General features: G+C 40.0%; 1 protein-coding gene across 1 annotated transcript in view; it reads left to right on the top strand.

Moving 5' to 3' along the window:
• LOC149145505 (protein SABRE-like) overlaps positions 1-16533 on the top strand; it is a 366058-nt gene that overhangs the window by 324298 nt on the left and 25227 nt on the right. The window contains 2 exon segments of the mRNA XM_089452896.1: positions 5070-5459; positions 5571-5738. Of these exon segments, the coding sequence (XP_089309022.1) occupies positions 5070-5459; positions 5571-5738 (558 nt within the window).

Below are 16533 nucleotides of genomic sequence, written 5' to 3'. Positions count from 1 at the left end.
CCACTGTACCCAAAGGTGTTGCTTTTCTGAAGTGAAACACCTAAGGTAGGTTTCTAGACATTTGTTAACGACTTCGGTTTGACCATCTGTTTGTGAATGATAGGAAGTACTGAGTTTTAGTTGAGTGCCTTGTATCCTGAAGAGTTCCTGCCAAAAATTACTGGTGAAGATCGGGTCGCGGTCGGACACAATAGAATTGGGCATGCCATGCAATTTGAAGATCTAATCCATGAAAGATTGAGCGACCAAAGTTGGTGTAAAAGGGTGGGGTAGGGCGCAGAAATGAGCATACTTCGACAGTCGGTCCACAACTACCATGATGACTGACTTGTTCCCTGACTTTGGAAGACTTGTAATGAAATCCATAGAAACCTCCGTCCAAATTGATGTCGGAATTGTAATGTTCCTGGTGTGTTGACGGTTTCCCCTTTGTGGCGTTGACAGACATCGCCTTCTGCTACGAAAGTAAGGATGTCCTTTTTCATGCCTGTCCAAAAAAATGATCTTCTGGTGCGAGCATACGTCTTCTGAAAGCCCGAATGTCCTGCAATGGGAGATGAGTGCAATTCTGCCAAAATGCGACTTTTGAGGGTGGATGTTGGTGATATTACGGCTCGGTCCTTGTAGCGAAGAATATCATCTTGCCACGAGTAGCCCTTGGTGGAATTTGGATCTACCTGTAATTGAGAAATGAGTTGGGAGAGCCCGGGGTGTGAAAACCATTCCCTGCGAGCCTCTTCAATCCATTCTGGAATGGGGAGGGAAATTGCTAGCAGAGTACTTTCCTCCTCAAATTGGCGAGATAATGCATCTGCTAGATTATTGTCTTTCCCTTTCTTGTAAATGATCTCATAATCATATCCCAGCATTTTGGCGAGCCATTTATTTTGTTGTGGGGAGGATAGGCGTTGCTCCAAGAAATATTTAAGACTGTGATGATCTGTGCGGATTTGGAAACGTCACCCCAATAAGTAAGGTCGCCAGGTCTCGACTGCATGTAAGATGGCCATCATTTCCTTCTCGTAGGTAGATTGGCCCAGATTCCTCCCATTTAGTTGTTGGCTTGTGAAGGCCAACGGTCGCCCTTCCTGCATTAAGACCGCCTAAAAAAAAATTTCCACTAAGAAGTGAATGGTACCACCGTGCTCAGCTCGTCGTCCGGATTCTGGTGGGCTAGATCACCAATAAGCGCCCCGAAAGATCTCAGACTTTTTTTTTTCCTGAAAACTCCCAATGGAGTTTTACTCCTTCCTTATCAATACTGCAGTCACCAAATCCTCAAAATGTCAATGCGGCCAAAAGTCCTGCGAAAATTATACCCCAGTATAGGAACCCTTCACAACGACTCCGATCTGGTGGATCTGAGAGATCTGAATGGCGGATCTGATAGCTTTGGGCGGCGGAACAGACTGCTTCTGCGGATTTGATGGATCTAATAGATCAGAATGGCTGATCTGCGAACTCGAGACTGCTGGACTGATTTCTGCTGCTGCTGCACCCCTTTGCACAAACGGATCTGGAAGAGATGATGTGTGATCCCCCGATAGAAAAGGGAACTATGGTCTTGAAGAGTGTTAGGTGCTACAGATCGCAATATACATAAGGGTCTGACAGTAGTACTCAGCCCAATGTTTCAGGGCTCTAACTAAGGAGGATCATCCGTACCCTTAGCCGTACAACCCGACTACCCTATTGTACGGGCAAGTAATCTCTCCGAGTGCTGTTCTCGGTGTACTGTAGCTGCAAGACAGCTGACGGTTTATCTATGGCGAGGTTTCAAGGGAGCCTAGGGGGCTTCCGATATACCCAAAGGGTACGTGGAAGACAGTCCGTGCGCGGTTCTGTCTAATGCGCTACTACTCGAAGGGGTACCCACAGGGGTTACAAGGGAGTCCAACAGACGTGACCACCTCTTGTATTTCCTGCGTGCATGCCTCCCCAAATCTGCAGGTTTATGCGCTCAACAACAGATCCCGTGGTTTAAAGACGCTGGAACACGTCTCTAGCCAATTTTTTTTTGCTAAGAAATGGAGATCCCACCGGCCCTGGAAAGTGCTCTGATACCACTTGTTATGATCTTAACTTGCAAAATGATAACCAAATACAGAATATGCGAAGAAAAGATACCCAGAACACAGAATAGCAATGATTTTATTATTTAGAGAGTAATGTTCACTTGCCTCTTCGAGGGGGCAACCTCCAATAGAGCAGAGCTCGATTACAAAATAAGACACGATGCTCCTCGCAGGGAGTATCTATCTTTTATATATGACTCATACATGCAATACCACAGACCAATACCGTGGGTTTTATTAATACCATCTATCTAATATTACGGCCCATTTGCAAGTGACTGTGGTTCCGTCATTAATTGTGGATTAACCACTTACAATTATTAATATGGGCTTTATTGACTCTTGACTATGACGTGATCCCATTACATAAATAAGGGGGTTAAGGTGGGACCCTAACAAACTCGGCCTTTGTTTTTCCACCCCTCTTGTGCGCCTTTTACTTTTGCTTGATAATAGCTCAAAGGGTTAGAGCTTGCTTTGAACGATGTACAATAGTTGTATTACCCCTTAAGGATGAATCATTTCATTGCACATTGGAGTTGGGACATGTAAAGGTTCCTGATATAATGGAGCAACATGTGCTCAGGAACTGGGTGATGGCCATAATGAGTGAGGTAGAGCTCAGGCTAGGTTTTCGCCCACGTGCTAATATGTATGTCTTGGCCATCTTTTGCATTTTGATATTCCTCTTTATTTCATTTTGTGGCCATGATATGCTTTTTCCTTTTCTTTTAGCTGCATCAACCTCCTAGGGCAAAGTTTCAAGTGCTACCCAGATATGAGGATGTATGGGTGCCAAGCCCTAGAGAACCATTGGTTAGTTGAACCTGAAGAATGGATGTGATACAAGGGCTTGTAATGTATGATGGAAAGTGGTAAGTATGGAATAGGGATAGATGGAACTATGCTATCTCAATCAAGGTTTCCGAGTAGTGTCCCTCCTATACCCATTGGGTCATTGGGGGTTGGGGGGGGGTCCCACTGGACTAGGATCAAAATTTAACCCCCCCTTTTAAGGTGAGGGAACAGGATCATGGTCAAAATTCCTCCATTCAGTTCACCCCATTATCGATATCAAATGCCCAAATACAAACAAATGTAAGCCCCTGATTGCAAAATGAATCAAGTACCTTTTGATCAGAAGCCCACCTTTGTCCATGTGCTCTTGCCGAATGGGTGAGAAGCATATCACTGATGAATGTGGCAGAGATATAATGGTACGTCATCAACTAGTGGTGGCTGTCAGGCGCTGCATGGCTGGCTGGCTAGGTGCAAAAAATCATGCTACAAGAAATACATATCCATCATCAAAATCATTGCCTATATTGGGATCCTCATTATCAATATTGCCCTCTAAGCATTAAAATAAGATAGAAAAAGCTTAACATGTCAAATCAAGATGCTTTTTAAGTGATGGGTACAATATTACCAAGGTCCTCATAGGGGAGTTCAATAATCAATGCTAGTAACATCGAGGTACATAGAGGGCTTGGTGCAATTAAATGCTAGTTCCATACACTCATATATAACAGATTCCAATGGAAACATTGCAATCCCCCATCCTGAAATCCTAAAAAGTGTGAAGTCTACTAGATTTTGAGCAGGAAATAAAATTCTACTTTCTCCATATGAAATCCAATGAGGTTGGAATTTAGTAAAAGGATGAAAGTAAAAGATAAAGGAGAATGTACTTTTAAGAATTTAACATTACCATTAATTACAAAGTATGGTTAAGTATTAGGCTGCGCCACTCATAAATTATTGTTTTTTTAATAAAATTGTGTTCCAAGGGCCCAGTTCAGGACAGTTCTTATAACACTGCTTAAGTTGCTGCCATCCATGTACCAGTGACCTTTCCACCAAATCTAAAAATTTTCATGCAGTTTACGATAAACCACGACTTTTCTCCCTTGAAAAAATCGCCCTTTTTTTGGCTGGAGAAATTTGCCAGTCCAGAAAGTTGTGATTTCCCAATACTTTTTGCAATAATTGTGATGTTTGCAACCCTGGTGGAAACTTATCACTCTAGCCTGGGGATGAAGGGGGCCAGCTATGATGACACTCCCTTATCTCAATAACTAAAAATTAAATATTAGTTGTCATGATAGTTAAATAGCTTATCACTTGTATAAAGAAAAGCTTATGTTGATCTATTGAATGGTTCATTTATTACTAAACAATAAATTCTCTGATTTTCCAGTTTTGTGCCTTTAAAATGCCAATATGGTGAAGCATGCCATGTAGTAAAAGCTAAATCTACGGTGCTTCCTAAAAGCCTGAAGTACTTAATGATGGGATTAACAGCCTGCTGGATGCATAATAGAATATGCAGATGGAATATAGTCCGATAATGTTTTATGTCATCGTACATGACAATCAATCAGCATTTGCATATTCAATAATGCAAAGCTAAATCTAGATTCAAATCTTCTAAAGGAGTTGAAAAAAGTTCTGGTCTTCTGAATCAATTTTTTGATTGTGATGGTAAAGGCACTCGTAGATAAATACAAGATACTCTTTAGGTGCTATGCAGATAATTTATTTGAATAGGAGCGTGCCACATCTTTAAGGTTTTTATGCTTTGAGTGTTTATTTGTTATGCACCATAAAGTATTGGTCAAATGCATCTGTCAGCATTAACACTGTTGTGCCAGCTAGCTGTTCAACTCCAGCATGTTGCTACCTGAGTCATTGGGCTCTTGTATGTCTTTGCTGTTTTGGGTAACATAATGAATTTCTATTTAGTGACAATTCTGATATTCTGACTGGTGTCTGGAACTTCTTATGTTGGGAAATGCCTTTTCCTTATCTCACTATGGCCATTTTCTTTCTGTTGTTAGTGTTAGGAAAAGTAAAATTAGTCAGTCTTCATAAACATCTTAGTATTAGGCTATTAGCATCTGTTAATTCTCTATGCAGGAATTCCATTTACAGAAGTGTAAGACAACATTTATATCCTCCTCTAATCTTACAAACTGTTAATTTTCCATGCAGGCATCTAGATTACAGAATCATAAGACAAGCTTCATTGGTGGTTCTCGAACAGAACACCAAAGAACATCCTCACTTGACAGAACTTCAGAGGAAAATGTAGCAGAATCCATTGCAAATGAGCTTGTATTTCATGCACAAGGTTCAAATATTTCTTGTTCAAAAAGTGGCCCCCTTATCTCAGCAGTTGATCACCCATCTGGCATTCCTAGTGGAGCAACAACAGGGCTAATAAGCAGTGTTGACGCATCCAAAAGTAGATTGAGAGAGAGTAAGCCTAATAAGGCAGGCAGGCCTTCTCATGAAGAGAAGAAGCTGAACAAATCACAAGACGAAAAGAAAGATTCCAGAGTACGAAAAACTTTGGAATTTCAGAACATAAAGATTAGTCAGGTAATAGATCACAGTGTATCGAAAAAGAGATATAATGTATGGAATCAGTTAGCAAAATTTCCTCTTATGGCTTGCAGTATTCTTCTCTTAGTGTTTTTGCTCTTAATGCAGGTGGAGTTACTTGTGACCTATGAGGGATCTCGATTTGCAGTTAATGAGTTGAGGCTGTTGATGGACACCTTCACTCGAGTTGATTTCACTGGCACCTGGCGTCGCTTATTTTCTCGTGTCAAGAAGCACATTATATGGGGAGTGTTGAAATCTGTTACTGGCATGCAGGTATTAAGTTTTTGTTCACAGTTTATGTTACTTTTTTGTGTTAGTAAGTATTTTATACAAAACATCTTTGAGCTACAGGTTGCAGGATGTATGTATGTACATATAAAATCTGGTTCTCATTGAAGCTAGTATACATGAAAGAGCCTTTAAAAATACTCTATTTTACTCAAAATTGAAGTTTGACCAACTCTTTAATGGTTCAGAACAGTGATATTACTGGTTTAGTTAACATAGATGGTCTAATGGTCATATCGTTGTCTATTAGGTGTTAGTATTAGATAATAAAGTGACTTTAGACATAATGTAATAAAGTCATACGTCACACTAAAATAATGTTAGGAGTAAGACTCATAATGTGTTTACTGGCCTTTGGATGTGTATCATCATAACGTTGGTGCACAGGTGATTGATCTATTTTTTATTCTCTGTGGCATTACTATAATTCTAAATTACACGAAACATGGAAACAGGAACAAGTTTTGGAAATGGAAATGTTGTGGAAACATGAGTCTCCCAAATGTGTATGCTAGAAATACTCTCTCTCTCTCTCTCTCTCTCTCTCTCTCTATATATATATATATATATATATATAGACATGTGTTCCTTCTAAAACGTCATTTGTGTGTATCATTCTTTTTATTCTTGCAATATATATATATTGCAAGAATAAAAAGAATGATACACACAAATGACGTTTTAGAAGGAACACATGTCTAAATTAACTCCTATAGATTATTACATTATGAAAAATTCAGAAGCAGCATGTATAGATGAAGCTATACATCCAAAATCAGCTTGTTGCTGGAAAATCTAGCAGGCCTTGATTGAGGGAAACCCTACAAGGTGTAAACTAGACAATGGGACAACAATGGGGTAGATGCCCAAAGTCACCTCAACCAAAACCCCCCGCTCTTTACGGATTTTCGCCGATGGGCGGAATCGCGGTAAAGGAGGGATCACTTAAAACAGATATATTAATATTAAGGTGCAAAGTGATCCAGCTAAAGCTCACGCAAAGAGAGGCCCTAGAAGAAAGCCCTAGAAGAGAAGGCTCAAGACCTAGGTTTTTGAGTTTTTTGATGGTGATAGGCATTCACAAGGTCAAGGCTCGAGGGAAAGGTATTCTTATGATGGTAATCAACTAATCCAAGGCTCATGAAACCCTCAAAAAGTCCTTAAGTTGAGAGAATGAACACTAGGGTTTCCCTCTTAGGGAAAACACCCAAGGAAAGAGAATTTATGGACAAAATTTGAGTGGATGCCCACCAAATTGAGAGATTTTGTGGAAAATCAAGTCAACTTGATGTTTAGGCTCTCAAACTTCCAAAATTCCTCTCTCCTAGAAATTCACACCAAGCCCTAGTTTCTCCTCTATCCTTGAAAGGGCCAAAATTTTAAGGAAGGAGAAAATGGATAAAATTTTAGATTGATCACCAAAGACTTGGAATAGTGCCTTGTCCCTTGGGTATATGGAGTCATGGATGTCAAAGATTGGCCAACCTTACTCTTAAGGAGGCTGAAAATTGATGCCGTAGCTCAATTTTCAAGCATTTACCTACTGAAGGAATAATGGAGTTAATGAGAAAAACTTCAAAGAGTTTCACCACTAGGATACTTCTTACGATGTCATGAATGAAAAAAGCATGCAATTTTCTTCTAACTAGCATTCAATAAATACTTATAAAAAATTAGGGCACAATTTAGCATAGATTAGAAATATTCATTCCATACATTTAAAATGAAAAAGAAAAATCTTCAACAATAGAGCACTTACAAGACAATTTAGCAAGAAAATTCATCCATTATGCCAAGAATAGCTCCAAAAGATGTCCAAAAATCAACTACAAATGTCAAAATGCATCCATTCATCCAAGAATCCAAGAAAAAGTGTGAGTCTCCCTAAGGAGGCTGAGATCCCAAGCGTGATGATGATGAGAGATGAAATGACATCTCTCTAGTATATATGAAGTCTAACATAGTCTATTTTTCCTACAAGCCCCTAAAATTATAAATTAATGGGCAAGAAAAGCGTCTAGGTCATAGGCCAACCTAGTAACCAATATCAAAATGAAAATGCATATCCAAAAGAGGGCCGAAATGCTGATGTCACATGCATAAGCCTCTAGAGGGCATGTGTTGAGGCCTTCCTGTGCCGAATGAAGTGTAGAGGCCCTCGAAAATCATGGTGGAGGGGTTGGCACCTCTGCCTCATTGCAAATCATCCTATGTGTTGGAAAAAGATTTGCTATTGATGTCAAAGGAATTTCTTGTTCAAGAAGAAATCTACATAGGTTTATAGAGGACTTTAAGCCCTTTCCAAAAAGTATTTGCATGCCTCCTAATTCCTCCTCGTTAAAGAGAAATTAATTTTTCAAGAAGAAAATCAATTTATTTCAACCTCTGTCAAGTTGGCCTACCAGAGCACATGTCGGTCCCCTCTGCAACAGAGATGTTGGTTCATGAGTGATTGGAGTCTAGACCAGTATAAATAAGAGTTTTCTCTCCTCCATTCTGACCAACAACTTGACGAAGCAAAAGACAAGAAGAACTTAGGGGTATGAAGAAGATAAAGAGGGTTCATAACTCTTGAACCATAGGGTTAACTTGTAACATAGCCCCTACTATTCCTAGCCCTAACTAAGGTTAGAAGGAGGCCGTTACTAAGATGACCCAATCTCCATGGTCTAGTTAAGGAAATGGGGTCCAAATTTTTCGCTTTATTTTCCAACTGAGAAATTGAAAATGAATGGTGCCATCACATTCATCTCGTTGAGACGATTCTGACGATATAAATTTTGCTTCCATCTGACTCTCGTATCCAGAGATATGGCCATCCAAGGATTAGCCATTTAATTAGCACCACCTCACTGACCTGCCACATGGCACCAATGCGGTCCCTAGGTGGTGCCCACGTGGAAATACCAGTGAACCTCTCACTATCACATGGCAGTGTTATTGTGGTTGCTGACTTGTTCATCCTGTTCAAGTAATACCACACTATACATTAGGCGACCCAATCCATATGTATAGTATTACGAGTGTGGGACCCTTAAAGGCCACATCAACTTGGAACCACTTTCCTCGGAGGCAACTCTTGCAACCCCCCGTCATTCCTTTTGAGCATACATGGAGCCCTACAGACCCCACCACCAATGTGGCCCGATACTTATGTCCCCGATGCGCGCTCAACTCCACATCACATCACCCCGGTCAAGACTCTTTGACTCTTTCCATGTTGCCAAGATGACTTGGCCTCCATTCAACCTCCGCGGTGGTGTGGGCGTACAACATGGCACCTTTCCTTGCTCCACCATAGCATAAACACTAGCCCAGTGCGCCACATCCACCTGAATATAAAAGTCCTGGGACTTTGGTACCCAGCTTCATGGAATACTGTCGAAGAAATTTTGTCGAGCTAACGTGCACTGCCCCATGTCCCCACCTGGGCCTTCAATGCACAGTGTAACCACATCTCCATGTTATAGCACTCACCTTGTGAGCACATACAAACCCTAAGAAGAACCACAACCCTAGGACGAGAAAGAGAAGGACCATCTGCAGGTTGAATTTGTCAGTCCTAGAAGGCCGAGGTTCAGTAAGGCTGAGGAAAAGGTTTTGTGCTACAAAGGGGTGATCGTGACATCTTTGTTTTCAGATTGAAAGGAAATTGTGGTCACGGTTGTTCTGTCTCATGAGAGGGAGGCCTGAAGTCCTAAAAGGTGTTAGTCCTCAAATTTCTAAGCTGGAGCATAAGTGAAGGGTCATAGGTGTTTGAAGTGAAGGGTACATGTAGACCAAGGTCACCTGAAGTGGGATGCAAGCTTGCAAACAAGAAAAGGGGCCAAGAGGCCTTAGCTAATTAGACAGATGAGGGTTGCAATTGTTTCATGTTAGACCACATGGAGGAAAGAAGTTCGAGAGGCGTCAGGGGTCTATAGAATTAGCTTGAAGTGCCTCAGAGTTTGTGGGAAGCCAACGAAGCAGGGTAAAGTTGATGTGCTAAGGGAAGAAGAGTTTTTGAGCGTAGGAAGAAATTTGTTCAGAAATGAAATTGTGAACAACATGAATTTGAACGCTAATGTACAGTCATCTAGAAGGACATAATGATTGTGAGTGTTGAAATGTTTTCAAGGGATAATCATACAGTGATCTTACTAAATCAATATCCTTGTGAGTAGCTGATGTTTATGAGCTGATGTACAATGCATTTGAAGGAGCAAAAACACCGTTAGCAATTGATAGGCAAAGAGGTATTTCTCTGTGGTCTAAGGGGGCAAAGGACCTGCCAGGTGTCAAGAGAAAAGTGTACTGAAAGGGCTACATCAACAAGTTGAGTCTTTGTTCTTGTCTTTTCTTGTTGGGCAAATTGTAGATCTGAGGATGCAGATCACAAGTCCTAATTTGTATACTACGTATATTAGCTGTACTAGTGATCGAGGGCCATGATCCCTGGTATGGGAGCCTCATTCTTATTTTATTGATGGATTAATAAAATAATTGAGCTTTGAGCTCAAATCTCTATGTACTTAATTGATTTCATTGTTGAAGATTTCCGCTAGGCAAAGTACTAGTAAGGTTTTTAACGCGTCTATGTGTGTGATTAACCTTAGACTAGATCCAACATCCTATTAGAGCTAGTGTGAAGAGCACATGGATTAGAATGTGTACATGAAGCAGAGTAAGCCAGTAAATATTGTGTAGGCTTAGAACGAGTCTAGCATTAGAGGGAGACTGTGAAGGATTGTCAACTTCCCTATGGAAATTTGAATCTTGAGTTATAATGAGATAAAAGAGTTTTCAACCCATGCAAGGGTAGTCATGAACCGTGAGAGAACATTTGTGGTGGTGCAAGGAAAGTCGTAGATCTTGTAAGGACATGCATGGATCACGTTGGAAAAGTCATGTTGCATGCGAGAACATTCATGCACCAAGCAAGACAAATCTTGGCAAGTACAAAGATGTCATGGCATGTATGAGGACGAATATGTCTACCTGTACTAAATTAATTAACGGAGCATTGAAACACATAAAATATTGCAGAAACTCAAATACAAAAACACATAAAACAAGATAGACACAATGTTAATTTTAGGTATGTTCTATGCTTAGAGCAATTTATTTCAATTTTCACAGTTAGCTCAATATCTTTTCCAAATTAGCAATCACATCAGCATTAAAGTAAACTGCAGATAGAACAGAATAGGGCAGAGTTGAAGAACTTTGTGAAGCAACATATTGAAGATTTGTGGAGATGAGTGAAGACCATAATGCATTGAAGCCATTATGAGGCGACCTTGAAGAAGTTTTGTTTGGGTAACATGAAGAGCAATGGTGACACCTTCGTGTGAAGAACAAGGTTGTCATCGATGATGTGACGTGGAGACTAAGTGAAGGCGTAGCTGAAGATTGATAGGGCTTGTTGAAGAAAACATTGGGAGTTGTGAAGTATAACCAAACATACCTTGACAAAGTGAAGCTATAGGGTTGGAGCCCTTGGGGTTGGTGCCTTGGAAAGTCCAAGTTGGTGCTTGGCAAATATAGGATTGCTGCTCCTAAATTCAAGGTTGGTGCCTTGGATAAGATAGGGTTGGAGCCCTAGAGGATTGGAGTCCTCAAGAAACCAGGTTGGAGCCTGAACCAGATATAGGGTTGGAGCCCTTGAGGTTGGTGCCTCAAAATTGACAAGGTTGGAGCCTTGGAAGTCCAAGTCGGTGCTTGGAAAATACAGGTTGGAGCCTGGGAGATTGAAGATCGGTGTCTTCACCTAGGGTTGGAGCCCTACATATATTGTACTTGATTTATTGTAAAGAAGAAATTAATAAAAGCATTTATTCTTATTGTTCATTTTGTGTTTTAAATATAAGTGATCTAATTGGTAAAAGTAACAATTGAAAAGAAATACTGATTCACCCCGTTCTCAGTATTTCCAACAATTGGTATCAGAGCCAATACCTTCACTCAAAGCCTAACAGCTTGAAGGTTGATCATTAGAACATAGATGGTGAAGCCAAGGAAGAAATTCTCCAATCCTCCTAAAGATGTGTCCCCCTCAACCGCTGAAATTGAAGTCAATCAATTTATGAAGGCTCCATTGTTCAATGGAAACTTTGATAGATGGGAGGCAAGAATGAATAATTTCTTAAAGACTCAAGGCATTGAAGTCTAGAAATCAGTGATTGTTGATAGCATGATGGATGGAGAATCCAGGGAACATAATACAAGAGCAATGAAAGCAATCTTGAATGGGCTACCTGATTCTATGAAGGCCAATTTTGAAAAATGTTCATCAGCAAAAGGCATATGGGATAAACTTCATGATCTTCACTCAAAAGGAGCATTGACAATGATATCTTGTCAAGAAAATGATGGAAAACAAGAAGGAAATCCAGAGCCCGTCAAGGAAGGGGAAGATAAGAGTGATAACATCAAGGCTAAAGAAGACCTAGAAGACAAAGAGAATGAAAAATATTTTGAAGAAGATCTCCTCACTAAACTTATGGCTGCCATGGAAGAGATTAACATTTCGAAAAGGGAAAATGAGGAACTTAAGAAGAAAGCACAAGTTGGTGACTAGGACAAGACAAGGAAGGAAGTTGACCTTGTCAAGCTTCAAGTACAAGAAAGAGATGAGGAGCTCACCAAGATTAAGGAAGAATTTCATCAAAACAAGAGAAAGCATCATGAAGAAGTCATATCCATGACAAAGCAATTGGATAAGGCAAAGAAACAGGAAGATACCTTGTCAAGCCACCTTGAACAAAGGCACAAAAGCTTGAACAAACTTGAAGCAGAGATTGGTCAATACAAGGAAGAGGTCTCCTCCCTTAGATCTCAACTAGAAGAAGCAAGGAAACAAGCACAAGGTGCTGAGAAGGTGATGGAAACTTTGACATTCATAGAAGGACAAGTTGATGAAGTAGAAAAGGAGAGAAACGTCATGATATGCCAACCATAAGAAAAGGATGATGACATCACCAAGTTAAAATAAGAAATCACTTCTCTTAAGGCCCAATCGTGTGAAGCAAGCAAGATGATGGAAGAAATGAAGAAGCAACTAGTTATGAAGGATGAAGATTGTGAAAATTTGAAAGGAGAAATTGTCTTTCTTAAAAAGGAAGTTGACTTGTTGAATAAGAACTTGAAAAGCTCTCAAACCCTAGATGACATCTTAAGTCATCAATGGTATCCCCTTGATAAATCAGGTCTTGGCTATGCAGGTGAATCCTCAAGCAAGAATGATAATGCTTCAAACTGCAAGGATGTGAGGAAGCCAGAAAGAAATGTTGATGCTCTTAGTTCCAGCAAAGGCAAGGAGAAGAGTCAAGACAACTATGGAAGAAATCCTTCTCCTAGGAGACTTCCAGATGGTGTCAAGAATACAAGAGGTAATGAATATCATAAAAGAATCCCAAGGAAAAAAGACTTTAGAAGTACATCAAGGAAATCTTCATCTCCCAGGTACCAAAGTATATTTTTTGGTTAATGCTATTCTTGTACAAACTTTGGGCACATGAAAAAAGATTGTAGAGCATATCACAAAGACAAATATAATGGTCCCCGTCAATCTCCTAGAAACAATTTTGCAAGAAGTCATGATTACTCATTCATAAACAAGATGGAGTGCTTCAATTGCCATAGCATTGGACATATGTTACGTGATTGTAACTTGACTTGGGAACCTACTCAAGTTAGAACTATGCCATAGAATAAAGTTACACAAGTATGGAGAAGGAAGCAAATACAATTCGAAAATCTCTTGAACTCTCCAGCCAACAACACATGTTGTTTACTTGAGCGTTGATTATCTAAGTATTTGATGGGGAGACTCTGTTAGAAAGAAGACCATGCATACAGTTAGGGGGAGCTTATGATGTTTAAGCATTCTTGCAGTAGCTAGTCATGGATGGATCCTATGAGAACCTTGATGAGTCACACTTGAACAATCATTCGTTGATAGATCATCTCCCGGGAGTAGCTCCATTGAAGAACATGATCTCTTATCTATTCGATGAATTGTTGTTAAGATGTCTTCCACTTGATAAACTAAGCAGGTAATCTTTCCTGAGCCAAAGGAGGTTGTGCAGACAAGAGAAGCTAGTTCACCACATGAAGAAATGTAAACATATCATGGACCACATTGCCAGAAAAAAGAGCACCATGACAGGGGGAGTAACATACCTATGAAGAACTAAAAATTCGTGAAGAAAAGAAGTAGCTCGACAGAGGGAGTTCTTGGACACCCCGTTTGCCATTGATGTCAAAGGGGGAGAGAATATTTGAAAGGGAAATAATATTTCCATCAATGACAAAGGGGGAGATTGTTAATCTAGGTTGTCATTGATGTCAATAGTTGATCGTTGATATAGCAATGACTGGATGGCAAATATTCTTGAAGATGCCAAAAGATGACTACAACCCTTGTTTAAGATGATGAAGTGTCAATCATGCTATGACATGTCTACATGATGACTTATGTGGACCATGATGATGACATATGTGGACCACACTTGATGAACATGATTGGAAGACTACCTTGGAACCTATGACATATCACTACATCATTATGACTGCACTAGTATATGAAGGACATTGTTGATGTGTCATGCTACATGGATGCTGCACTCCTACATAATGACTCTATGATCCTATGATGACATTGATAATAATGAATAAGCCAAAGAATGAAGAAGCCACGCTGTCCCAAAGATTCCTCCTGTTGTCCCAAACTTTTTTATGCATAAAATTTAAGGACAGTCACAAAGAAAATATATTTTGGACACCTTGGAGGCATCCTTTCAAAATGGATCCTAGACCATCTTAAAGAGGATTTTTTCCTCTTTCTAATGAGCCTTTATTTGCCCCAAAACTCCCAATAGTTTGTGAGATATTGAATTTTTAAGTTAAGGAAATTATTCCTAGCAGTGAGCTGACCTACACTCAGTGATACAAGTCGACCTCACTTCAAATAGACGTGTCCCTTCAGTTATAAACTAAATCTCTAAAAATAAATGTCTAAACACTTCATTTTGATAAGAAATTCAGGCAAGAATTCAGAAATACAAAGTGGAAGAGAAGATAGAACGCCGAGGAGAACAAGAAGACTATTGTTTAGGACGAAAAAAAGGATAATTCTGTTTGGGCATAAAATCTTGGTCGAAGCTGCCATATTTTCCGTGGTCAAAGTTGTCGTAGTTGTCGTGGTCGAAGCTGCTGTAGTTGCCGTGGTCGAAGCTGCCGTAGTTGCCGTGGTCGAAGTTGCCGTAGTTGACGTGGTTGAAGTTGCCATGGTCGAAGTTGTCATAGTTGTTGTGGTTGAAGTGTTGATTTATTAGGATTGAACAAATAGAGCTTGTTGAAGTCTTCTCTTGAGAACAGAATAGGGCAGAGTTGGAGAACTTTGTGAAGCAGCATGTTGAATATTTGTGGAGATCATTGAATACCATAATGCATTGAAGCCATTATGAGGTGACCTTGAAGAAGTTTTGTTTGGGTATCATGAAGAGCAGTGGTTACACCTTTGTGTGAAGAACAAGGTTGTCATCGATGATGTGACGTGGAGACTAAGTGTAGGCGTAGCTGGAGATTGATAGGGCTTGTTGAAGAAAACATTGGGAGTTGTGAAGTTTTACCAAACATACCTTGAGAAAGTAAAGCTATAGGGTTGGAGCCTTTGGGGTTGGTGCCTCAAAATTGACAAGGTTGGTGCCTTGGATAAGATAGGGTTGGAGCACGAGAGGATTGGAGTCCTCAAGAAACCAGGTCGGACCCTGAACCAAATATAGGGTTGGAGCCCTTGAGGTTGGTGCCTCAAAATTGACAAGGTTGGAGCCTTGGAAGTCAAAGTCGGTGCTTGGAAAATACAGGTTGGAGCCTGGGAGATTGAAGATCGGTGTCTTCACCTAGGGTTGGAGCCCTACTTATATTGTACTTGATTTATTGTAACGAAGAAATTAATAAAAGCATTTATTTTTATTGTTCATTTTGTGTTTTAAATATAAGTGATCTAATTGGTAAAAGTAACAATTTAAAAGAAATACTGATTCACCCCGCCCCCCCAGTATTTCCAACATGCATGTTCAATATTAGACCTTGTGCAGACCATTGCATACATTAAGCTTCCAATTATAGATGCATATGGAACTTTACACATATAATCCACCTCTTCCTGGGTCTTGGGACACATCCCCTTACTTAGCTTGAAATGGCTAGCCAAAGGTGTACTAACTAGTTTTACATTTTGCATATTAAATCTTTCCGACACATTTTCTATGTATTCACTCAGCTATGTTTGATCCCTTCAAAGTCAGATCATTTTGTCTCTGAAATCTGGATAGCCGTCAACGCATGCATTTCAAGCCGCCACATCATTTTATCTCTAATATCAATGTGAACATGGCTCCATTGGAAGTATTCTTATACTTGAAAAGAATTTTGTTTTTCAAGTAGGGTAGGGTAGAAAAAAAAAGAAAAAGAAAAAATGAAAATAAGATGAAAATAAAAATCTAAGGTGAAAACCTCCTCGGAGGCGCCTTAGATTGGCTCATTGATTGAAAACCTCCATGAGGCGGTCAATGGGTTGGGAAAAAAGAGAAAAGAGAATAAGATCTCTGGGTGAAAACCTCCCTTGGAGGCGCCCAGGGCAGGCAATTAGGGTGAAAACCTCCATGAGGCGCCCTAGTTGTTTTTCAAAAAAAAAAAGAGAAAAAGAAAAATAAAAATAAAGCTAATTTCCATTGAATACTTGCAGGTTGCAAGAAGGACATTGCAGGTCAGGAGGATCGCTCAAAACAAAGAC

Source organism: Pinus tabuliformis, chromosome X, assembly GCF_031772625.1.
Source record: "Pinus tabuliformis cultivar Carrire ecotype Pingquan chromosome X, CPIR1, whole genome shotgun sequence".
Taxonomy (NCBI): Eukaryota; Viridiplantae; Streptophyta; class Pinopsida; order Pinales; family Pinaceae; genus Pinus; species Pinus tabuliformis.
This window is presented reverse-complemented; position numbering and strand designations above follow the sequence as displayed.